Consider the following 23,945-nt stretch of genomic DNA (forward strand, 5'->3'; position numbering starts at 1 on the left):
GCCAAGCTCCCCTCCAGACATCAGCCTTGCCTTCCTCCATGGACCACCTCCTGCCCAGTGTCTGTTGGCCTTCTACTGAAAATACAGGAATGGGAGAAAATCGGGGAAAGAGAGAAAGAGAGAGAGAAAAAAATAGAGAAGAAGAAGGAGAGAAGGAGAGAAGGAAAGAAGGAAAGAAGGAAGGAAAGAAGGAAGAAGGAAGGAAAGAAGGAAAGAAAAAGAAGGAAGGAAGGAAGGAAGGAAGGAAGGAAGGAAGGAAGGAAGGAAGGAAGGAAGGAAGGAAGGAAGGAAGGAAGGAAGGAAGGAAGGAAGGAAGGAAGGAAGAAGGAAGGAAGGAAGGAAGGAAGGAAGGAAGGAAGGAAGGAAGGAAGGAAGGAAGGAAGGAATAATGAATGATATTTTCCACCTGATAATATCTCCTCCTTTAGTTGTAGACATTTTTTTCAATGGAATAGGGATGAATAATCTTTGTTAGAGTTGCCAACATCTGTCTCTTCTCAAGAAAATGTATTGCGCGTGGGCTGGTGTGCTGGAGCACGATGATAAATCAAGTCGAGCACTGCCGGGGGTGTGGATGGGGAGAGAACGTGAAGGCAAAATGCTGCTGGGCTGATGCCAGCGCCCAACCTCCCTGCACCACCGTATCAGCTCCTCCAGGACCCGCGGTGCTGCTGGTGCCCGGGCATCGCCGGGGGTGTCACCTCCCACTGCACCGGGCATCGCAGGGGTGTCACCTCCTGCTGCTCCGGGCATCACCATGTGTGCCAGCTCCTGCTGCACTGGGTGCTGCTGGGGGTGTCACCTCCCACTGCACTGGGCATCGCAGGGGTGTCACCTCCTGCTGCTCCGGGCATCGCCAGGGGTGTCACCTCCCACTGCACTGGGCATCGCCGAGGGTGTCACCTCCCACTGCACCGGGCATTGCAGGGGGTGTCACCTTCCACTGCACTGGGCATCGCCGAGGGTGTCACCTTCCACTGCACTGGGCATCGCAGGGGGTGTCACCTCCCACTGCACTGGGCATCGCCGAGGGTGTCACCTTCCACTGCACTGGGCATCGCAGGGGGTGTCACCTCCCACTGCACTGGGCATCGCCGAGGGTGTCACCTTCCACTGCACTGGGCATCGCAGGGGGTGTCACCTCCTGCTGTACTGGGCATTGCTGGGGGTGTCACCTCCCACTGCACTGGGCATCGCCGGGGGTGTCACCTCCCGCTGCACTGGGCATTGCTGGGGGTGTCACCTCCTGCAACACTGGGCATCACTGGCAGTGTCACCTCTGGCTGCACTGGACATGGCCAAGGTGTCACCTGCCACTGCACCAGCCATCACTGGGGGTGTCACCTCCTGCAACCCTGGGCATCACTGGCAGTGTCACCTCTGGCTGCACTGGGCATGGCCAAGGTGTCACGTGCTGCTGCACCAGCCATCACTGGGGGAGTCACCTCCTGCAGCACTGGGCATCGCTAGGGGTGTCAGCACTGGGCATCACCAAGGGTGTCACCTGCCGCTGCACCAGCCGTCACTGGGGGTGTCACCTCCTGCAGCCACTCCCATCACGCAGGAGCAAAACGGGACCAGGCAAAGCAGCACAGGGAGGGGACATCCCACAGGATCTGTTTGCTGGGGGGACAGGGACCAGGGTGCCATGGCTAAGCTGAGCCTGGGGATGGGGACTAAGGCCATGAGCAGTGCCAGGGGAACCATCACCGTCCTGCCGTGCTGCCAAGTGCCGGCGATGGGACCCCCGTCCCTGTTCCTGGGGAGGGGGACCCCATCAGGACTCCAAGAGCAGCCGAACCCTCTGCTGTACTGACCTTGGGTCGGCGGTCTGCTCGGACCATTTCTACCCCAGACATTGTCTGCAGGAGGAGACCTGCTTGTTTAAGTAATGCAGTCTATGAACAACCACACTCATATTAAGGTCTACAAATATCTGTCAAGAAACCTATGAAAAATCACATAAGAATCTGTTTTTTTGGTGACCTGACCACAAACTTGCACTCTGTGACTGCCCAGACTCCCTGCAAAAGCACTTTGGGTCTTACCAGGAGTCACCTTCTCAGTGTCTGCCTTAACACCAAAAACCAAGGTGCCTCTTCCTCTGAGAAATGTGTGTGAGAAAGGGGATTTACGGGCCACAAAGGGCTTTCAATAATCTCCAGTGGTCAGGGACAGGAGGATGTGATGCAGGAATGTGGATGAAGCAGGGACAGGACGCAGCGCAGACAGGTATCAGAGATAGCGGGGTATAAAGCAATGCCCTCTTTTTTCCTTTAAAAAGTAGGCATTTCAGCCAACCATCGCTTTTAGTGCATCATGCTCAGATCAGACGGGGCAGACAGTGCTTCCCATGCCAAGAACAAACTCTACCCGAGAGAATCCTGCTCTGCAGACACTTAATTGCCCGAATGGCTTTGCATGCACAGGGCATCGATTGAAACACACATCCAGAAAATTAGCAATATCACCACTATTAGCAGGACCACCCCGTCCCCCAGCTCAGAGTTGCAGAATGGGTGGTGCAGGGTGGAAAAGAAGCGCATAAACAAGGTCTGGACAGGTCTTGATAGCAAAATGTTTATCTAAAACCTACCCCCACCCAGCTGGCTGCTTGGCCAGTATGAGTCAGCTAATTTCTTCGTGGGCTTTGTGCCAGGGATGAGCCAGGGTGGATTAAAGTCTTCGGTTTGTTTATCCTTCCTAAAACACGCAGGTTTGACAGTAAAATACAGCCCAGTTCCTCGGTGCAAACACCCCAGTGCGTGACCACAGGGGTTGCAGGGCTGTATCTACCCAGTACTCTGGAAATATGATTCCCAGAGGCAAATCCCACACAACCCCCACAAAAAAAAACAAGCATAACAAAGGCAGGTGGCATTTTGTGGGAGCAAAATGCTCGCCCTGCTCAAGCTTACACCCCCCGTCCCCCCACGGGCGCCCCAGGTCCCCCAACCCCTCCAGCCCCTCAGGGAGACGTGGACTCAGTGGGGATTTCACAGGATGATCTTTATTTGGCTGTTACGAGCTGTGAGCTCCAGAGCGACATGTCAGACGGTGCGTGACACGCAGCTGGAGACGCTGCCGGGGTTTTCCTGCTGACGCTTTAGTGGTACTTGCGGGCCAGAGCGTGGGCCACCACGCGGACCAGCTTTTGCCAGGCAGCCTGGCAGTCGGGAGTGAAATCCTTGCCGAAGTGGGCAGCCAGGACGATGATCAGGATGTCACCCAGGAGCTGCGGGGACAAGAGCACCCTTGGGTTAGCAAAGCCCAGAAACCTGCAGATCCTCCTCCGCTTCACTCTTGCTCCTTCGCTTTCCCCTTGGCTCAAACCTCTTCCTGCCCAACAACCGCTTCTGCTTTACTCTCCCCCTCTATTTCTGCACTGAAACCACCTCCTGGCTGCCTTCCCCACTCCCGTGCACCTTCCAGACAGCCCCTCCATCACCTTCACCACTCAGCCCCTTCGGTGCTTTCTCACCAAGCTGCAGGTTGGTCCCTTCCCTCTCTGTCTCTCTCCTGCATCTCCCCCTCACCCCAACCATCATCCTGCACATCTAGGGTGATCTCACATGGGGGGCTTGGGGTTGGGGGAGAAACTTCCTGCAAAGATGTGGTGTGGAGGGGGGGTCCCCCGGTCAGGAGTATGTCTCACCCTGAAGTTCTCGGGGTCCACGTGCAGCTTGTCGCAGTGCAGCTCGGACAGCTGGGCGAAGGTGCCCTTGATGTTGTCCAGGTTCTTCACAGCATCTCCGAAGGAGGTGAGCACTTTCTTGCCGTGGGCGCGGACATTGGGGTTGCCGCTGATGGCAGTGGCGCTGGAGAGGTTCCCGAAGGAAGCGAAGAACCTCTGGGTCCAGGGGTAGACGATCAGCAGCCTGGGGAGAGATGGAGGGACGCAAGCAGACACAGATACGTTAATGCTCCCATGATCGGAGTGGTTTCTTTCTCCAGGGCGCAGCTGAGCAAGTTCCTGGGATCTGGACCTACCTGGCCAGGGCCTCAGCACCGCAGTCGGCCACATTGACCTTGCCCCAGATGCTGGTGATGAGCTGCTTCTCCTCGGCTGACCAGTGCACCATGGTGTCGGCTGGAGGGTAGCGTGCGGCTCTCGGCGGGTACGGAGGAAGTTTCGGCTCTTGCTCCCAAGGGGATCGCACGTTGGCGAGCAGCTCTCCCCATTTTTATATGCTCCGCCGGGCCCCTCCTCTTCCCCGTGCACCCCTCCATTGGCTGGGCCCCCGGGGGGGCCCCGCAGTCCTGGCACCCCGAGGGAGGGGACGCGGCATCAGGGTGGGGCGCAGGGCAAGATGCCCAGATCCAGCGCTGGGACGGGCTTGGTGGCCGCCCTCCCCCTGCCTTTGATTTCCAGCTCTGCAGCTCCCTACTGAAGGGTGGCATTTATCTCCATGCAAAGTCGGAGCACAGCTCCGCGTGAGTCCCGTGTAAGACCTCCGAGGAAGGTTTGTGCAAGGCTTGGTGCCCCTTGTACAGTGCAAACCAGAATGGGCTCCATGGCTGCGAGGCAGAAGACTCAGACTTGGGGCTGTTGGATCCTCCCTCTGAACACACAGGTGGCGTGCAAGCACTTTCTCTTTGTCCGCTTCATGCAGGACCTGTCAGGCTTTGAGTTCTTCTTGTTCTTTCCTATCAGCAGTTTCACAGTTTGCTAACTTTAGGGTAACACTAGGAAAACCAAGGGCAGTAGCTTGCACTCAGAGAGCTCCTGTCTCAGAGAGCCTGTTAACAGAGGTCAACCAAGGCTGGAAGGGAAACGTTACAACACAGGGCACACCGGTTGTCTGCAGGACGTTGGTTCACAGGGGCCCCAGGAGAGGTGGGGGAGGCTGGGTATACTGGGGTCTGTGCAAACGTGCAGCAGGAGACAGTGCCTGACCCAGCGATGTGGCGACCGGCAGTTGTCCTCCTGGGTGGTGGGAGAGGCCACTGGGTCCCCTGGGGCTGCACGTCTGTTCCTGCTCCCAGTGAGGGTGGGACACAGGAGCTGGGTCTGGATAGAGCTTGCGGGGCCAGAACAGGGAATGCTAACTGGTCCAGAGGGGTCTGGATGACCATGAAGCAACATGTGGGCCTTGGCCAAGGGCCGTGGGCTGCCACCACTTCTGATGGCTGCATGAGCTCTCCTCTGCCTGCTCACTTAGAATCACAGAATGGTTTGGGTTGAGGGACCTTCCCAGCTCCCCAGTCCCCCCCTGCCATGAGCAGGGACATCATCACCAGCTCAGGTTGCTCAGAGCCCCGTCCAGCCTGGCCTGGGATGTCTCCAGGGATGGTTCATCCACCACCTCTCTGGCCAACCTGGACCAGGCTCTCACCACCCTCAGGGCAACAGTTCCTTATATCCAGCCTGAATCTCCCTCCTTTAGTTTAAACCATCACCCCTTGTCCTATTGCAACAGCCCCTGCTCAAAAGTCTGTCCCCATCTTTCTTCTTGGCCCCTTTTGAGTATGGAAAGGCCACTTTGGGAGGGGGCTTGGCCAAAGGACCCCGGGGCCAGGCCCGGGGGTGACACCGCTCCCCAGATCTCCTCGCTGAACAGCGCGGCTTTTACTGCAGACCTGGTCCGGAGCCATTCGTTCTGCCTTCTCCCTGATAAGAGCCACCAGAAACCCCAAACGTGTCCCCGAGCTGCTCTCAGTGCTGTGGGGATGCTCCCGGTCTGGACTCAGGAGGCTGGTGAGGGCCACGGTCCTCATCATGGCATGGAGACTGTTCAGGGAATTCCATTTTGCATGTGGAAGGTTGGATGTGGGGCCAGTCAAACTGTGTGCTCTCCTTCCTGTACACGAAATTACTGTTCTGGGCATGTTTTTTTCCATAACAGATAGTTGTGTCCATTACATTCTGCCTTTAATAATATGAGAATGATAATGATTTAAACAAAATGTCATGAAAAAAGCGTTTTTCCTTCCATGAAGGAGGTTACAAACCATGGGCATAATCTCACTGCCACCTCTCTCACTACATGTTTTTGTACACAGACTTTTTCCACTTAATCTGTGAAAACCTTAAAACATTATATGCAATGATGTCTCAAAAAAGCAACGGTGTATTTCTCTTTACATTTTGTAGTGTGTTTAATTGGTTTTTGTCTTGAACGTTCCCCTGTGTTCTCTATCTTAGACAAGTCTCACATGAATTCATAGACAAGACCGTGGCTCACGTTGCCCTGTGTGTGATGATCCCCTTCCCATTCCCCAGCACCCCGGGGTGGCCTCCACCCCTTCCCACAGAGAGGCAGACACCTCTTCACGGATGAAGCAGTTGGTGTTTATTTGGCAACCAGAGACCAGCAGAACCAGAGGATGTTTCTCCACGAGCATCTCCGGGCGCAAACTCTTGCGGGAAGCTCAGTGGTACTCGTGGGCCAGCGCGTGGGCCACCACGCGGACCATCTTCTCCCAGGCAGACTGGCAGGCGGGGGTGAAGTCCTTGCCAAAATGGGAGGCCAGGACGATGATGAGGATGTCACCCAGGAGCTGGGGGTGGAAGCAGAAGAAGCCATCAGCCCAGTGCTGCCCCCCGCTTCCCTCCCCACCATCACACCACCCAGGTGTTCCTGTGTGGACACCAGTTTTCGGGGAATTATTCGCAAAACAAGGAACGCATTTATCACAGCCCTGTGCCGAGCACCAGGGTCCTGGCACAACTTGCATCTCTGGTGGTCACCAGGACACCTGAATGGTCTGGATCCTCTTCCCCAACACCTTCCCCTGCCTGCCATGCAGTGTCCTCCCTCTGCTTCACCTGGGTTTATCCTTTCCTTCCATTTCCCTACCCACCCTTGCTTTCTCAGGGCTCAGATCCCCTCCTTCTGATGAAGTGGCTGTGTTTATTTTCTCTCTGGGTTTAAACAACTGATCATAGCCAAGCTCAGCTCTTCCCTCCACATCCTGCCTCAGTTTCTTCTGTTCTGGTCTCTAGCTGCTCCAAGCCAACATTGCTTCCTACCAACAGGTATCTGGTTCTGCATTTCATACCTGTCTACCTCACTTGGGTCCTCCCCTCACACATCCCAACCCCGAAACTCCTCTCTATTCTCCCCAAATATACTCCCCCTTCCCCTCCATCACCCCTGCCCTCAGCAGAGCCCCAGGCTCTGGGTTTCTCTCTAGGTCTGACTGACCATCAGACACCTCAGAGACCCAAACTCCCTCTGCAGAGAGCAGGAACCCCTGCCCAGCTGAGTCTGGACTCCCAGCACGGCTCACCCTGAAGTTCTCGGGGTCCACATGCAGCTTGTCGCAGTGGAGTTTGCTCAGCTGAGCAAAACATTTCTTGATGTTGTCCAGGTTCTTCACAGCTTCCCCGAAGGAGGTGAGCACTTTCTTGCCGTGGGCACGGACCAAGGGGTTGCCATTGATGGCGGTGGGGCTGGAGAGGTTCCCGAAGGAAGAGAAGAACCGCTGGGTCCAGGGGTAGACGATCAGCAGCCTGGGGAGAGATGGAGCGACACAAGCAGACACAGATACGTTAATGCTGCCATGATTAGAGTGGTTTCTCTGGGTGCAGCTGAGCAGGTGCCCAGGAGTTGGACCTACCTGGCCAAGGCCTCAGCACCACATTCGGCCACGTTGACCTTGCTCCAGACGCTAGTGATGAGCTGCTTCTCCTCGGCTGACCAGTGCACCATGGTGTCGGGTGGTGGGTTTCCCCGGGGCGTCCCTGAACAATGATGAAGAAGTGGAGCCGAAGTCTGCCCCAGGGATTTTTATACACTAGTAACAGCTTGTCCTAATCTCAGTTCACGTAGCTATTGGTTGGGGCTGGGGAGGGCTCTGAGCTGCACAAGGAAAGATAGCAATTTTGGATGCTGTCCAAGGGGAAAAGAGGCCCTTTCCCCCCTCTGCCCTTGAGTGGACAAGCATCATCTCGCACCCATGGACTTGTATCCGCGGCTCCGAGCGCAGGTGGAGCTGCCTGCGCGGCTCCTCCCTGGCCGTGGGCTCCCCGAATTGCAGAGGCAGCTGGAGGCTGGCGGCTGGACATGCACTGCTGACCCAAGAGGATAGGCAGTGATGTTCAAAGAGCTTGTAGTCTTTGTCTTGTCCACATTTTCAGACTTGTAATGGTGCATTAATGCCCTGCACTGCTGGGGTTCCTCCTGAACAACTCCAGGCATCATAGAATCACAGAATCATAGAATCACAGAATCATTTTGGTTGGAAAAGGCCCTCAGGATCACCAAGTCCAACCCATTCCCCCACCCCTGTCCCTGCCCCATGTCTTGAGAGCCTCATGTCCGTCTGTCCAGCCCTCCAGGGATGGTGACTCCAGCACTGCCCTGGGCAGCCTGTTCCAATGCCCCACAGCCCTTTGGGGAAGAAATTGTTCCCACATCCAACCTCAACCTCCCCTGGTGCAACTTGAGGCCGTTTCCTCTGCTCCTGGTGCTTGTTCCTGGGGAGCAGAGCCCGACCCCCCTGGCTCCAAGCTCCTTTCAGGCAGTTCAGAGATCAGAAGGTCTCCCCTCAGCTCCTGTTCTCCAGCTGAACCCCCCAGGTCCCTCAGCCACTCCATCACATTGTGCTCCAGCCCCTCACCAGCTCCGTTCCCTTCTCTCCACTCGCTCCAGCACCTCAAGGCCTTTCTTGGCGTGAGGGGCCCAGAACCACCCCCAGGATTCGTGGTGTGGCCTCACTGTGACCAGCACAGGGACGGTCACTGGTCCTGCTGGCCACACCAGGGCTGGTACCAGCCAGGACGCTGGTGGCCTCTTGGCCACCTGGGCAGACGCTGGCTCATATTGAACCACCTGTCAAACAGCATCCCCATATTTCCTGGATATTGGGGTTCTCTGTGCTGTTCTGAGTCTGAGCTCTCGTATTGCCCATCCTTAGTACCATTCCCTGTCATCAGAGGAAGCTGATCTATCTCGAAGGCACAACTCTGAGTTATGAGTGTCAAGAGCAGTGTTACCACCAGCCTTAGTCTATGAGGAGTCCCGAGCTGGACATGTCACCCACCTGGATGGTCTGTCCCACCTGATGCCAGCAGAGTCTGCATCCAGACTACTGTGCAAAACCAGTTCATTTCATCTGCTAGCCCTCCAAAAAGAGGACAACACAGCATTCATTTCAATTTATTTCAGATTTGGAATGCCTTGTTACTGTGCAGGGCTGATGACTGTCCCTTAGTCTAATAATTGGGCAATTTTGGGGCACAGTTCTTAGCCTCCCCAAATCAGACATCGGATGTACACCAAATAAAAAGCAGAACCAAATAGGGAACCATGCTTATTTTTTCTGAGTGCTAGCAGAAATAAGTGATAAAACCTTGTGTACGTTGCAAAAGTTGGATGTTTTTCTATCTCGGGCACTAGCACTGAGAAACCCTTGAGCGTAGACACTGCTTATACGAGAAAAAAAGAGTTTGTTTAATATATACTGTACTTCATACCCCAAAAGGAATAAGCTGTCCTGGCAAAGCAGCATTGCTACTGTTGGCAGAGCTGTCCTGATCAGATTGCTTCTTCACATAAAATATTTCAGGCCAAGAAGCAGCTTTGCAGGGATCGTCCCTCGCTGCATGCAAGATGAATTCTGTCCTCTTGCCCTCCTCTTGGCAGCGATCTGAAACCTGAAGAGCACGATCTTGTCTCTTATCTGCCTGTTCCAAATAAACCTGTCAATAAGTTCTCCCAGCCTTACCTCTGGTCAATACCGTTACTCCCTGCAGTTACTGTATCTTTCAAAATTGTGGCTTTTTTCCACCCTCCTACTTAACAGAGCATCTCGATCCAAGAAGTTTCCTAACAACAGGGGAGTCTGTCAAAGTATTCTTACCAGCATAATTTTTTCAAACAGGGTCCTGATGCACTGTTGGATGTGTTGATGCACTTAAAGTCATGGAAGAAGTGTGTGACACAGGTACTGAGCTCTGCCTGGAGACTGCAGCTGTAACTGCTAAATTATCCAATTGCATCTCTAGTTCTGCTGTGTGTGCAGATTGGCTCATGCACGTGCTTTCGCAGTTAATATAGACATAGGAAATGAGGGGGCTGTAATGCCAGTAAAGTGCTCTGTGGACACATCTCCCAGCTGATTTATTAGCAGCGTGGACTGGTGACCTGGTGGCATCAGCCCCACAGTGCCTGGGGACCAGACCAGCTGGGATGCACCATCCCATGGGGACAGTTCCAAATGTTCATCCCAGGCACAAGGTGAGATGCTCCCCCAAGAGAAGCAGCAAAGGATGAACGGCTCCTGGGGCTTGCTGAGCTTCACTTTATCGTTCCCTCCTTCTCCTTCAGCCCTTGTCCATCCCCAGCCCACACGGCTTCTCCTCATGGGCAGCAACATCTCCTGGGATCACAGTGTCCCTGCCCAAGAACATCATCCCACCCTGGCAAGTGATTCCTTCAAAGCACTTTTCTCATCATCTCCGGCAGCTGCATTAGTGCCACAGGGCAGCTGCCAGCTGACAGAAGGAAAAAAGCATGAGATTGCACTCCCTGTGAAAGACTTCTGAGGGCTTTTTACTTTTAGGATTAATGAACCACAAAGACATTTTAAGGAAACCTGCTATGCTGGGCAGGCCCAGAGGCTGTTTACGACAGTTGCACAGCAGTCCACAATGCCAGCAAAGGCATGAGGTCACAGTCAAGCACGTACAGCCCAAAGGTGCCTGCAAGGATGGCAGAGGGATCTCGGCCAGGACACCACGAGCACCGGCTGTGAGCAGCGATGAGACACAAAAACCAAAGGCACAACTGCCTAGACAGTCCCAGCCCTGCGCTCTGCTTGGGGGTCCTCCAGGGGACCCATCCGTCTCATCCATTTTTATAAGACAGAGTTAATTTTAAGTACATTTTGAAATCACTTGTTTTATGGCTTGGGGGCAGAGGCCTGCTGACAGTTTGTGATGCTCAGAGCTCTCAGTGCAGCGGTTCATAGAATCACAGGGTGTCCTGAGCTGGAGGGACCCACAGATCATGGAGTCCAACGTCTGTCCCTGCACAGGACACCCCGCAGGTCACCCCGTGTGTCTGAGGACGGTGTCCAGTCTCTTGTTGAACACTGTCAGGTTGGGGCCGTGACCCCTCCCTGGGGAGCCTGTTCAGTGTCCAGCCCCTCTGGGGGAAGAACCTTTTCCCCATGTCCCACTGACCCCCCTGACACATCTGCCGTTCCCTCGTTGGTCACCAGAGAGAAGAGACCAGCACCTGCCTCTCCTCCTTGTCCGTTGAGGGGGCTGTTTGGTGGCACAGGGTGGAAGGGGAAATGTTCATCACAACATGCCAAATAGAGGCAATTTCTGTAGCTTTTTTTGCAGTTCACAGAGTCAAAGGGAGATCTGGTTTTCCCTCGTGCCCCCACAGCAACACCTTACAGCGTCCTTATCCCCAGCAGGAAAACTGGAGGACCTTTTTCTGTGTGCCTGGGGTGGATTTCACTCTGCTCAGGGCTCTTCTCTCAAACATCCTTCAATCTGTTCCCTTTGGTGTGCGTGGAAGTTCCCCATAGCCCTTCTTCATCTCTTGGCCCCACACTGGGACGTGCCCACTTACGTGGACAAGAACCTTCCCTTTTTACAGGCAAACCATTCCAATGATGTCAAAAGGCAGCTACACTGACAGCCTTTCCAAAACAAGCAGAATTTATTGGTCACTCTGATTGCGGCAGGCAGTGTCCCGCGCCAAGCTTTACCAGAGCCCTTATCAGCAGGAGTGGCAGCTGTGCCCAGCCTCTGCGGCTCTGGATGCCGGCCAGACTCTTCTGTCTCTTCCAAAACATTCTATTTCTTGTGTCTTGTGCCAGTGGGTCTTGGTTCCCACTTTATTTGCTGTGTTCTTCCTTTCCAAGCTCAACAGCCCTGTCCAGGCTCATCCCACTCCGTGCCAGCATCTCTTGGTCTCCCAGCTGAGGGCAGGAGCTCAGTCCGTCCCCTTTGGGTGGAAGCAGCAGACAGAATAATGGAAATATGCACCAGCCAGCCCTGCCTGGGTCAGGCCATGGGGGACTGGAACCGCTTTGAAGGGACTCTGGTCTCCAAAAGGCTGTTTGCACCATGCGGGGATCCTGGGGATCGCTGTCAGCATCTGGGGCTCACTGAAATGGCCAAGGTGGAGCCAAGTCCTGAATGTAGCCAACTGCTAATCACAGAATCATAAAATCACAGGACGGTTTGGGTTGAAGGGACCTTAAAGCTCCCCCAGCTCCCCCTGCCATGAGCAGGGACATCTTCATCAGCTCAGGTTGCTCAGAGCCCCGTCCAGCCTGGCCTGGGATGTCTCCAGGGATGGTTCATCCACCACCTCTCTGGCCAACCTGGGCCAGGCTCTCACCACCCTCAGGCCAACAATTTCTTCCTCATGTCCAGCCTGAAAGGACCAAGCTAATGACGAAGCTGATGGCTCAGTGTACCTTGGTCACTTGGTGGCTCTCAGCCCTGCCCAAGCGTCCCAGCATCACTCTGTTCTACCACTGCAGAAATGTCCCGATGACCATTTTATCTTGCGGTGAAACACCAGCGCTGTGTCAGCCCTCTCTGACTGTGCTGGTGACACTGAGCCCTCCTCCCCGAGGGGTACGTTCTGCACAGCGTGATGGCCTGGAAATGCAGGGCTGATTCCTGCTTTCCCACCAGCTGCTGGGGGGGGTTGGTCAAACCACTTCCCCTGTGCTGCTGCATTCCGTGACCGCGAAGGAAGGAGATATCAGTGACACCACATCCTCAGTAAGAGCTGTTAGAGTGACTGATGCAACACTGCTAGGACTAGGCAGTGTCTTTGCAACACCAGGCTAGTTCACCTCGCCTGCACCCAGGGCTTGCCTCTAAACCTGCTTGGGGTTCGGATAGGCTGTTGGTGGCCACAGCTTTGCTCTCAGTTCACACAAGAGATGGACAACTCTCACTTGAAAAGCCTGGCACAGGGGTTCTGCATCACCAGCACCCCATCCTGCCCCTTGCCTGTACCTCTAAGTGCAGATTAATGCCACCAGGACCATCCAGCTGCTGGTCATAGCGCACAGTCAAGGAGCAGGACACACTCCACGTCACCACTGTGATGTGCCCATGGGTGGGAAAGGAGGAACAGAACAATTAAGACATTCACAGACACTGCAGCAAAAACATTCCTGAGGTCCACAGCCCCTCTGCAAGCATTTTCTCATTTGGGACCCAAATGTACCAACAGATGAACAGATAGTGTATGCAGCTGGACGCACCCACCATCATTTTATTAACGTTGTGTCCACCAGTGCCTCAAGGACAGGAGAACTTTTCTGTTTGATGCCAACTGCCAAGGTTTTGACCTGCACTTTTGTGCTAACTGGAACAAGACGTTGAGAAGAGTCTTACCTCCTGAAATCGTGCTGAAATGCCCATTTGCTGACGGAAAGGAGAATGATGTACTGCAGGAAAGCTGGACTGTCTCCTGCTTTTTTAGTTTTCCTTTTTATTTCCCCCTTGACCAAGATGTTCTCAGTGCTGCCAGCAGGGCTGGATCCTTTGCCTTTCAGACAGGCCATCTGTGTAGGACAGAGGGGTCATAAGCACAAACCCCCACTTTATCAGGACAAAGGCAGAAAATTTATTCCTAAATCATGCAAAAGAAGGATTTAGTCATTCTGAGACACCAGCATGTCTGTCCTTGTTGCTTTTTAGGTTATTCCTGGAAAAGCATTGCTGAAGCTCATGTACTTACGCAGGATCCTTCCGTTACAGCGAAAAAACATTCTTCCATTAAGCCAGTCTGAGTAAAAAAGAATCTCGGCTGGGTCCGGTTTAAAAGCTGCCCTCATCCCTTCCTCTTGACATTTTTAGGTATCACATTCTGATCAAAACACACAAGAATAACCGTAAGAGCGTTTTCACTGCTGATACAGAAAATGCTTCTGATCAACATCTTATACGTCAGTACTAAAATATGAAGGGCTAAATTTCTGCCTAATCTAGGCTGTCTTCAGTGAATGTCTGCAAATTTATATCCTTGCATGCTTCACAGGTTCGGGCCAGAGGGGCCTCTGCTTGCCCTGCAGCTTGACCTTCTGTGCAGAACAGGTCAGAAAACCCCCACCAACAATTTCTGGCAAGCTCAGAGGGACTAAGTGGGCTGGGACATGTGCATCGCTGGTTTAGACACCACTATTGTCCCACTGGAGCTTCATGTGCATGGGCCACCACAACATCGCTTTGTGCCTGGATGTCCAGGACCAGCCCCACCAGGCAGGCAGGAACGGGCAGCAGCGAGGGGGCTGATGCCTTTTGGAGAAAACCCCAATATCCAGGAAATAATGAGATGTTGTTCAACAGGTGTTTGAACATGAGCCAGCGTGTGCCCAGGTGGCCAAGAGGCCACAGGATCCTGGCTGGTACCAGCACTGGGGTGGCCAGCGGGCCCAGGGCAGTGACCGTCCCTGTGCTGGGACCTGGGGAGGCCAAACTGCCAAGTGGTTTTGGGCCCCTCAGCTCAGGGCTCAAATGGCAGCACCAAAATCCCCTCAGTGCACAAAATGATGGCACCAGGAGCACCAAAATCACCTCAGGGCTCAAGGAAGGCCTTGAGGTGCTGGAGCGAGTGGAGAGAAGGGAACGGAGCTGGTGAGGGGCTGGAGCACAATGTGATGGAGCGGCTGAGGGACCTGGGGGTTCAGCTGGAGAACAGGAGCTGAGGGGAGACCTTCTGATCTCTGAACTGCCTGAAAGGAGCTTGGAGCCAGGGGGGTCGGGCTCTGCTCCCCAGGAACAAGCGCCAGGAGCAGAGGAAACGGCCTCAAGTTGCGCCAGGGGAGGTTGAGGTTGGATGTGGGGAACAATCTCTTCCCCAAAGGGCTGTGGGGCATTGGAACAGGCTGCCCAGGGCAGTGCTGGAGTCACCATCCCTGGAGGGCTGGACAGACGGACATGAGGTTCTCAGGACGTGGGGCAGGGACAGGGCTGGGTTATGGTTGGACTCGATGATCTTGAGGGCCTTTTCCAACCAAAATGATTCTGTGACTCTATGAAAAGCAGCCTCCCCTTTGCCCAGCTTGACTGTCTTTCTGGAACGTGATGCTCCCAGGAGCCCTGAGCCCACCTCCCCCTTTCACATCCCCTGCTCCCTCCCTCCCACCCCACAGGCAGCCACAGAGACACAGGAGAACAAAACGTCCAGGAAATGTGGGTTTTTTTATTGACTGTTACAGACACATCTGCCTCCAGATGATTTAATGGTACTTGTAGGCCAGAGCATGGGCCACCACCCCGACCAGCTTCTGCCAAGTGGCCTGGCAGGCAGGAGTGAAGTCCCTGCCGAAGTGTGCGGCCAGCACGATGATGAGGATGTCACCCAGGAGCTGGAGACAAGAAGGAAAGAAACCAGGTCAGCATGGTGCTGAGCACCCCTTGGTCCTGCGCAGGACCCAGGGACCTGGGGCTGGAGGGAACCCAGGTCTCTGGTGGGTCCCCAGAGGATGCAACCCAGGGAAGCTCTTCTAGCCGAAGTGCAGGAAAATAGCCCTCTGCTGACTACATGCACCGGTGTCCTCCTCCTCTGTCTCTGCTTCTTCTCACACCTGCTTTTTCCAGCCTCTAGACTTTATTTCCAGACCTTTTCTGTGAAACCTCATGCCTTCTTGAGCAGAGGGTTAGGGCCAGTGTGAGGTCTCCCTGCTACATCCCCAAAGTCAGGCTTAAAGAGAGCCTAAAACAGACACCATCAACCACATCCAACCCTCTCAACCTCTTCCAGCCTGAACTGCTCCATCTCTTCACCCACAGTGACTTCCCAACCCCCTGTACCCTGGTCTCCTCTGCTTCATCCCCGTCCCACTCTTCTCCCTCATCTGCTGACCTTGTCCTCACGCTCAGGCCTGTCCTCTGTCTCTAACCCCAGTCTGCATCTCTTCCCATCAGTGTCCAGTTCCCGACCATCCCATGCTTACTTTTCCCTCTCCGGCCTTGGAAAAAGGGGACACAAAGTGGTCCCCATCCCTGCAGCCAGGAGGTGCCAGGGAGAGGTGGCATATGGCACCGACACAGGGGCAACGCCTTCAGGCTCCCCACCCTCAGCTTCACTGGGCTCCCTGCATCTTCTCACACAAGAGAGAGGGTCAAACCCAAAGCACAACTCACCCTGAAGTTCTCGGGGTCCACGTGCAGCTTCTCGCAGTGCAGCTCAGACAGCTTGGAAAAGGTCGTCTTGATGTTGTCCAGGTTCTTGATGGCTTCCCCGAAGGAGGTGAGCACTTTCTTACCATGGGCGCGGACCTTGGGGTTGCCGATGATGGCGGTGGGGCTGGAGAGGTTCCCGAAGTTATCAAAGAACCGCTGGGTCCAGGGGTAGACGATCAACAGCCTGGGGAGAGATGGAGGCACACAAGCAGACACAGACATGTTAACGCTCCCGAATGCACTTGCCATGGTGCAGCTGAGCAGGTGCCCAGGAGCTGGACCTACCTGGCCAGGGCCTCGGCACCGCATTCCTCCACGTTGACCTTGCCCCAGATGGTGGCGATGAGCTGCTTCTCCTCGGCTGACCAGTGCACCATGGTGGCAGGCGGGTTTGCTCGGAGCTGCGGGAGGACACAGACGCCGTAGCTGAGCCGCAGACCCCACGGAGGCTTTTATTCCCTGCCCGCAGCTCCTCCCCGTCCCACAATGGGGGGTCATTGGCTGGGACGGGGTGGGGGTCCCCAGCAGCAGTGGGCTGGTCTGTCCATGGAGTGGTCAGTCTACAGTAAGGTGTGGTCTTCAAGGAAAAAGCCCTGTGACTTGCTTAACAGGCAGGCTCAGGACACAATCCTCTGTTATCTCATGCTCCGTCCCCCCGTGACCGCCTGCTCACCACAGCCATGCACGGGCCACCCCATGTCCTGCACCCTGCAGCAGACACTGACCCATGTGTGCAGTTCTGTGTCCAGTGCTGGGCTCCCCAGTTCAAGAAGGACAAGGAATCACTGGAGGGAGTCCAGGGAGGGACACGAAGATGCTGAGGGGTCTGGAGCATCTTTGTGCAGAGGAAAGGCTGAGACAGCTGGGGCTGCTGAGCTGGAGAAGAGAAGCTGAGAGGGATGTGATCAGTGGATCAATATGTCAGGGTGGGTGTCAGAGGATGGACCAGACTCTGTTCAGTGGTGCCCAACGCCAGGGTGAGGGGCAACGGGCACAGACTGAAACACAGGAGGCTCCATCTGAACATGAGCAGAACCTTGTGTGCTGGGAGGTGCCAGAGCCTGGCCCAGGCTGCCCAGAGCGGGTGTGGAGTCTCCTGCTCTGAGACGTTCAAACCCACCTGGACTGACCTGTGTGATCTGCCCTGTGACCCAGATGGGACTGGGGAACTACAGAGGACACAACTCAACCAGCCCAGGATTCTGTGATTATGTGTGCAAGGTGCATCGCAACCACCTCATGCCTGCAGCACCCAACCTCTGAGTCCTCTCAGGATTTACAGGCTCTCTAAACTTGAGGGATTCATCTCTGATGGGATAGATTACCTGATTTATGAGCTTAGGTGTTTCACAGACCCTTGTGCATGGGAGCACGCTCTTGGGGATGCTGAGTGCTTCTGCCCTTGGCTGCAGCTCTGCAGCCCTGGACACACAGACAAGTCCCTGTTCGTCCTCCTAAGCAGACATCTTTCATCACGTGAAATTGTGGAAAACATCAGGTCCTGCTCCTCCACACCCAAACCAAGTGCTTTAGATCAGGAATGTGCAGCCCGGCTTGGTGTCAATGAAACAGGGGTCACCTCCTCCTGCTCCAGGTTCTGAGGAGGATCCTTGTGGGTCCCTTCTAGCTCAGCACATTGTATCCATGAGGGAAGCTGGTGCTGGGGCAGCTGTGACTGGGGCGGACTCCTCTGCTCTTTTAATGTACTAACAGTATTAATGATGCTGACACTTCACTAGCCTCTCCCTCCTGGGAAATCAAATGCCTTGCACAAGGGTAACAGGACCCTCTATGCTACAGCCAGACCAGCAACATCCATTTCCACCAGTTCAAGGTCTGGCCAAAGGCTTTTGTTTGACTCAGTGTCACCTTCACATTGAATTACGCGGGTATTTTCCCGTTTTTCAGGCTTCGGCTGAAGCTGTGCTCCAGGATGCAGGAGATGTAGGACAACCTGACAAGAGCATGGACTTTGGGTCTGTTTGTGGCAGTTTAGGAGGTTTCATCCAGACCTCTGTTTCATTCCGGTTACTGGTTGATACTGGTCCATTAATCGCACCAGAAGCACACCAAGCAGTGGCACAAGCCCATCACTATGGTCCTCTTGGGGTGGTTCACATCTGTAGTCACATTTCAGCTCGTTTCCACAGGGTCCAAAGAGGCATTATTCATTTTTTAAAATTTCAGAGTCCTTGGCAAGACTCACAGGCCCCTTGAAGCAGCAAACGAGCTGTCGGGGTGGTCTGATAACACTGTGTGGAGCGGGGGCTGCTCAGTGCAGATAAATGTATCGTGCAGGTGGCCAGCGCTTGCTTTAGCTCCTCACCTACCGAGCAGACACACAGTCACACGCCCTCCGTTCCAAGGAGATCTGAAGACTTTAGAAGTCGTCAATTTTCAATAAGACAGGGCTCAAAGAGCGAAATCCAACGTGTGCAACCTTAAATTCACAAGCAGATATTCCCACCACGCGAGTCAGCCCATAGGGCTGAGCACAGAGCTGCCCAGAACAGCTGCACGCTCAGCTGGGGATGACAATAAGTGACCCCCACGGCCTTTTCATTTACTGCTTCTCCCGTCCTGTATGTAGCCTGCATTTCTTGGCAGACTCACATTGAGAATAAAACCCAAGCGACATCTGGGTCTATTATTAGCAATGCACTTGCCTCATCTGTGATAGCAGGCTCATTTTCAGCTCTGCAAAGCTGAACTTTAAAAAAATAAAAGATAATGATGCTTTTCTTCTGCATTTGAACCAGCAACATGAAAAAGCTCAGGGAGGCGGGGGTAGAGAGCAGGAGGAATGCAAAGCTGGGACAAGCAGGACAACATCAAACACAGAGGCTTAGAGAAGAGCGTTAACTGCATAATTTATGTTTTTAAAAAGTGGTTAACAAATGCTGTTTTTCTGGACTCTGCAGAAAAGCAGACAGAGATGTGGGTTGTGGTGAAAAATTACCGGTCCTGGTACCACTATTGGACCTGTTCGGGGTCTGGTTTTTCTGGTGCAGCTGTGGGAGCAGAACCATGGGATGGTTAACGATGGTCACAAATTGCGGAGGGAAAGGGGAAGGGAGAGGAAAGAGAAGAGAGGCTGAAGTGTTCCACATCGCTTTGTGCTGCTCTTTTGTATTGATTCCTTTTAATGGCTTCTTTTATACCCACAGTAACTCTTTAAACTCTCTAAATCCCGTAGGATGAAAAGGAATAATAGCAGGTGATTCAGCCAGCTAATTGGTTTAGGGTCATATCGGAGACTTGTACGCCTCTGGATGTGGAGAGTCCATAACAGCAATGACCTTTTACAGCCACCCTGGGCTGTAAATTCAGATACGAGCTTCATCCTGCTCCTACCCTGCTGGGCCTTTGGCTGTGCCCAGTCCAGCACTGGAGCCTTGGCTTAACCTGAAGGCCGGAGCTAAATTCTCACTAACGCAGGTTAGTAGAGGATTTGCTCCAGAAGATGGTGCTTGGTGCAAAAGGGGACTTGAGGTTACTGTCCAGGAGAACCCCGAATTTGGGAGCAGAGCAGAGCCTGACACAAACCACAAGGAAACCAGCAGGGAAGCAGCTGCAAACCCCTTCAGGATGTGGTCAGTGATGAATTCAGGGAAACACTCAGCAGGAGCAGGCTGGTGTGGATCACCATAACTTACACAGCTTCCCCCGGTTGGGACCACCTGGTCACTAGAATGAACACAAAAGCCAAGGAGAATTTCTGGAAATGACTTTTTTTTCCTTGGGAGGGAAAGGGAGAACAGGGAGGGCTGTGAACAGCGGAGGTGCGGGCACAGCACAGTGGAGATTCGAGCAGATTGGAGATTCACAGCGAGCAGGCAGAGAGCTCGATGCTATTACCCCGAGGAGAGTTATCTAATTTATCTGTGGCTCATCGCCCGAGGCACTCTGCTTTCAACACAAAGACATTTCAAATTGTTTCTGCACCATATCAATAAACTGAGGGAAAATATAACTGTGGGTTAAATGAATGCCTCTCTGCCCCTAGCATGGATCTCTAAGTTCAGGATCCAGGTTTAACCCCTTGTACCCTTTAGGCTTGACTCCAAGAGATGTGGAGCACCCCTTGCTCTGACTGCTCCAGCCTCAATTTTGCGCCATGTAATGATTTATTTATTATGCAAGCTTGGCTTACAGTCTTTTAATGTGTTGCTTTAATTTTGTAGGAAACCTCCTGGGTCTGAAGTTTGGGTCTCAGGTGATGCTGCCTGGAGGCTGGGGGCTGGTTGCAGCAGAAATACAGAGTGGACCTCCAGAAGATGTGACCTGACCCTGTTTGTACATCCCTGTCCCTTAAGGGACTCACCAGGACATGCCCAGCCCTAAAGCCAGTCTGGTGTCACAGGCCATGGGGGGTTCAGAGCTGAGGGAGGTGAGAGGGATCAGAGGGGCCAGGATATTCAGGGAAAAACTAAAGGTTTAATTGAACAGCTTCTGAGTTAGCCCTCAACACAAGAACGTGGGCAAAAGCAGATTGAAAAAGCAATCCAGAAATAGACAAAAGCAGCTTTTTATTCCTGATGAGCTGTTTCCAACACAGTCTCATTTAAAGCAGAGGCTTTGCTGCTTGTTACTGAGTTGGTGTTCTCCCACCCCTCAGCCTTGCTGGGGTTTCCATCTGCTCAACATGAGGACACAGGCTCCTGGCAAGAGGGTCCAGCCGGTGGTTCGTACCAGAACCTCTGCCCTGGGCTGCAAAATGAGCCCAGGTGAGCTCGAGGCTGGAGGGGACACCATGGTGGGACAGCTGGAGTGGGGGACACAGCCCACGCAGCAATTCCCAGGGTGCAGAGGGGAAGGGCAATGGGGCTGATGGAGTCGGGGGGGTTTCCAGCTGTGACCAGGTGTGTGATGAGTCTCCGCCACAGCACGATGCACACTCTGGAGCATTCACTGTGTGCAGGCCTGGGTGCCATGGTATAAAAAGGGTCTAAAGCTACTGGAGAGGGTGCAGAGGCCATGGAGTTGTTGAAGGTTTGGAGTGAAGCCGCGTGAGGAGCGGCTGCAGTCCCTGGGTTTGCTCAGCTGGAGCAGAGCAGCCTGAGGGCAGAGCTCATGGGCTGCAGGTTCCTCAGCAGGAGCAGGAGGGGCAGGGTGAGCTCTGCTCGGTGACAGTGACAGAGCCCAGGGAACGGCAGCAGATGTGCCAGGGGGGTCAGTGGGACATGGGGAAAAGGTTCTTCACCCAGAGGTGCTGGACACTGAACAGGCTCCCAGGGAGGGGTCACGGCCCCAACCTGACAGTGTTCAACAAGAGACTGGACACCGTCCTCAGACACACGGGGTGACCTGTGGGGTGTCCCGTGCAGGGACAGACGTTGGACTCCATGGTCCCTGATTCCAGCTGAGGACATTCCATGATTGATTGTCTGCTGCTGCCTCATCACAGCTCCGCTTCTTCCAGAGCAGGGCTCTCTGCAGCGCTCGGGATGGTGCAGGAACAGAGCACAACACCCAACTATCAGCCCGACAGGGGCTGGTTCAGACCCCACCACGCTGTGCCCAGCTGCCCCCCTATCGCCCCCGGGCAGCCCCTGGCCGCCCACGCCCTGCGGGCCCGCGGCAGATAGCTCCTCGCCACCCTCGCTGCAACCCGAGATAAAGGCCAGCGCCCGGCCGCCCTCAAGGTGCGACAGCCTGTTTTCTGCCCCTGGGTTTACCAGAAATGGGCTGTGTTATTTGTGGAGCTGGGGTCCGTCTCTGCTGTGTGCCAGCATACAGACCACAGCACAGACAGACAGACCTCTGTCCGCACGCTGGCTGCCACCAATTGCTGGTCACACCAGTGTGCAGCCCTGGTATCTATGGGGGAAACTGAGTTTCTCTATCATTTTTTGTCTTAGTGCAGGTGAGAGGTGTCACAGCACAGGATTTCAGGGTCTCCATCGCTGCCTCGTGCCCAAAGGCAGGTTCACAGCAGAGCCAAGCGTGCACCAGCCCTGCTGATCAGGAGGATGGGAGATGGCAATTGGTCACCGAACCCCCTCCTCTGCTCCTCTGGTGACATGGGGATCCCTAAGTGTGTGTCCCTGGGGCACCCAGGCACTGCCGGAGCAGGGGGGGAGCACAGGACAGAGACAGGGATGGAAAACCAGGCCCACAGAGAAGATCCCTTCTGGGGTCTTCTGCCCATGCCGATGAAATGAGTGATTGTAATGCCACAGGATCACACAGTGCTGTGAATGATAGTGCCCTGTTTAGGGCATCTATAAAGGAAAAAAGCCCTCGAGCACTGGCACATCCCCGTGTGACTCTGTGTGACACTGTCCCTGTGCCCACACAATGAAACCCTGCAGTGCAGACACTGGCAATTCACATGGTATCGCAGTATCACAGTATGTTTGGGATTGGAAGGGACCTCAAAAGATCATCCAGTCCAATCCCCCATGGAGCAGGAACGCCCAGGTGAGGTCACACAGGAACATGTCCAGGCGGGTTTTGAATGTCTCCAGGGAAGGAGACTCCACAACCCCCCTGGGCAGCCTGTTCCAGGCTCTGTCACCCTCACTGAGAAGAAGTTTCTTCTCAAATTTAAGTGGAACCTCTTGTGTTCCAGCTTGATCCCATTACCCCTTGTCCTATCATTGTTTGCCACCCAGAAGAGCCTGGCTCCATCCTCATGGCACTCACCTTTTATATACTTATAGACATTCATAAGGTCCCCCCTCAGTCTCCTCTTCTCCAAACTAAAGAAACCCAGCCTTTCTTCATAAGGGAGATGCTCCACTCCCTTAATCATCTTTGCTGCCCTATGCTGGACTCTCTCCAGCAGTTCCCTGTCCTAATTCAGCTGAACCATGGCTGATTTCAGGCCAGACGTGAGGGAGAAATTGTTGGCCCTGAGGGTGGTGAGAGCCTGACCCAGGTTGGCCAGAGAGGTGGTGGATGAACCATCCCTGGAGACATCCCAGGCCAGGCTGGACGGGGCTCTGAGCAACCTGATCTAGTTTGGGGTTTTTTTTTTGCTGTGACCCCTCAGATTCAAACTGAGCTGAGTCTTGCTGCAGGAGGAGCAGAGCAGCCCCCTCCTCCGGGGAGACGCTTGGTTGTGCTTGTGCTGGGCAGAAGTACGGTACAGAGAGCAGGTTCCCCTCCACCCGTTTGAACCCCAGAGACTGCAGGGTGAGATCAAACACCCTTGCTTTCACCCCAACAGGACTCCAGCATCAGCTGAGCTCCAGGGACGTAACCAGTCCCCCCAGCACTGCACCCGTGCAGTTCTGGTTGGCTCTGCTTGTCAATGCTTTGCAGGAGGCTCCATTAACCACAGACCCCCCCAAAAAAAGCCCCCAGCACTGGATGGGAACCACAAGAGCTGTGTCTCGGACCCTACAGTCCCGGAGCTTTTGCTAATGAAAGGTGCCCCTGTGAGCAAGGAAGGCTCCTGTGGGGCCAGGAAGGGACATTGCTGAGCTGGGACAGGGACTTTCCTCCTCCTGCCTGTGGCACAGGACCAGCTGTGTCAGGAACATGTTTTCTGTGTGAGTTATAGACTCACAGAATCATTTTGGTTTGAATAGTTGAAGATGTCCCTACGCATGGCAGGGGGGGTGGACTAGGTGACCTTTGAAGGTCCCTTCCAACCCAAACTATTCTATGATTCTATGATTCTGTGACCTCTAAGATCATCAAGTCCAACTGTTAACCTGAAGCCACCTGTTATGTTCCCCTGACACCTTTCAAGCAGTTAAATCTGGCAATAAGACAGAGCCAGACCTGTCTCTGTGTTTGGACTTGATTTTAGGAAGGCAGAAAGGGAGAACTGACCCCAACGTGGCACCTGCTATTTATTCAAGTAGCAAAAGTGGCT

General features: G+C 54.2%; 3 protein-coding genes across 4 annotated transcripts; all 3 read right to left on the bottom strand.

Annotated features, from left to right (window-relative positions):
- Positions 1-2,990: 2,990 nt before the first annotated feature.
- On the bottom strand, positions 2,991-4,170 carry LOC309438209 (hemoglobin subunit beta). Its single transcript, XM_082049264.1, has 3 exons — positions 3,991-4,170; positions 3,656-3,878; positions 2,991-3,235 (listed from the first exon to the last, which is right to left on the bottom strand). Exons 1-3 carry the CDS (start codon positions 4,080-4,082, stop codon positions 3,107-3,109), a joined length of 444 nt encoding a protein of 147 aa, XP_081905390.1. The 5' UTR covers positions 4,083-4,170; the 3' UTR covers positions 2,991-3,106.
- A 2,100-nt stretch (positions 4,171-6,270) lies between these two features.
- On the bottom strand, positions 6,271-7,731 carry LOC309438215 (hemoglobin subunit beta-like). Its single transcript, XM_082049278.1, has 3 exons — positions 7,564-7,731; positions 7,234-7,456; positions 6,271-6,501 (listed from the first exon to the last, which is right to left on the bottom strand). Exons 1-3 carry the CDS (start codon positions 7,653-7,655, stop codon positions 6,373-6,375), a joined length of 444 nt encoding a protein of 147 aa, XP_081905404.1. The 5' UTR covers positions 7,656-7,731; the 3' UTR covers positions 6,271-6,372.
- A 7,429-nt stretch (positions 7,732-15,160) lies between these two features.
- LOC309438222 (hemoglobin subunit rho) lies at positions 15,161-22,786 on the bottom strand. Of its 2 annotated transcripts, none has more exons than XM_082049292.1 (4): positions 22,766-22,786; positions 16,403-16,518; positions 16,079-16,301; positions 15,161-15,300 (listed from the first exon to the last, which is right to left on the bottom strand). In XM_082049292.1, exons 2-4 carry the CDS (start codon positions 16,492-16,494, stop codon positions 15,172-15,174), a joined length of 444 nt encoding a protein of 147 aa, XP_081905418.1. In that variant the 5' UTR covers positions 16,495-16,518; positions 22,766-22,786; the 3' UTR covers positions 15,161-15,171. The 2 variants fall into 2 exon arrangements, with proteins under 2 accessions (XP_081905418.1, XP_081905419.1); XM_082049293.1 differs by lacking the exon at positions 22,766-22,786 and adding an exon at positions 17,443-17,488.
- Between the last annotated feature and the right edge of the window lie 1,159 nt (positions 22,787-23,945).

This window comes from Streptopelia decaocto (assembly GCF_964273445.1).
Source record: "Streptopelia decaocto genome assembly, chromosome: 1".
Classification (NCBI taxonomy): Eukaryota; Metazoa; Chordata; class Aves; order Columbiformes; family Columbidae; genus Streptopelia; species Streptopelia decaocto.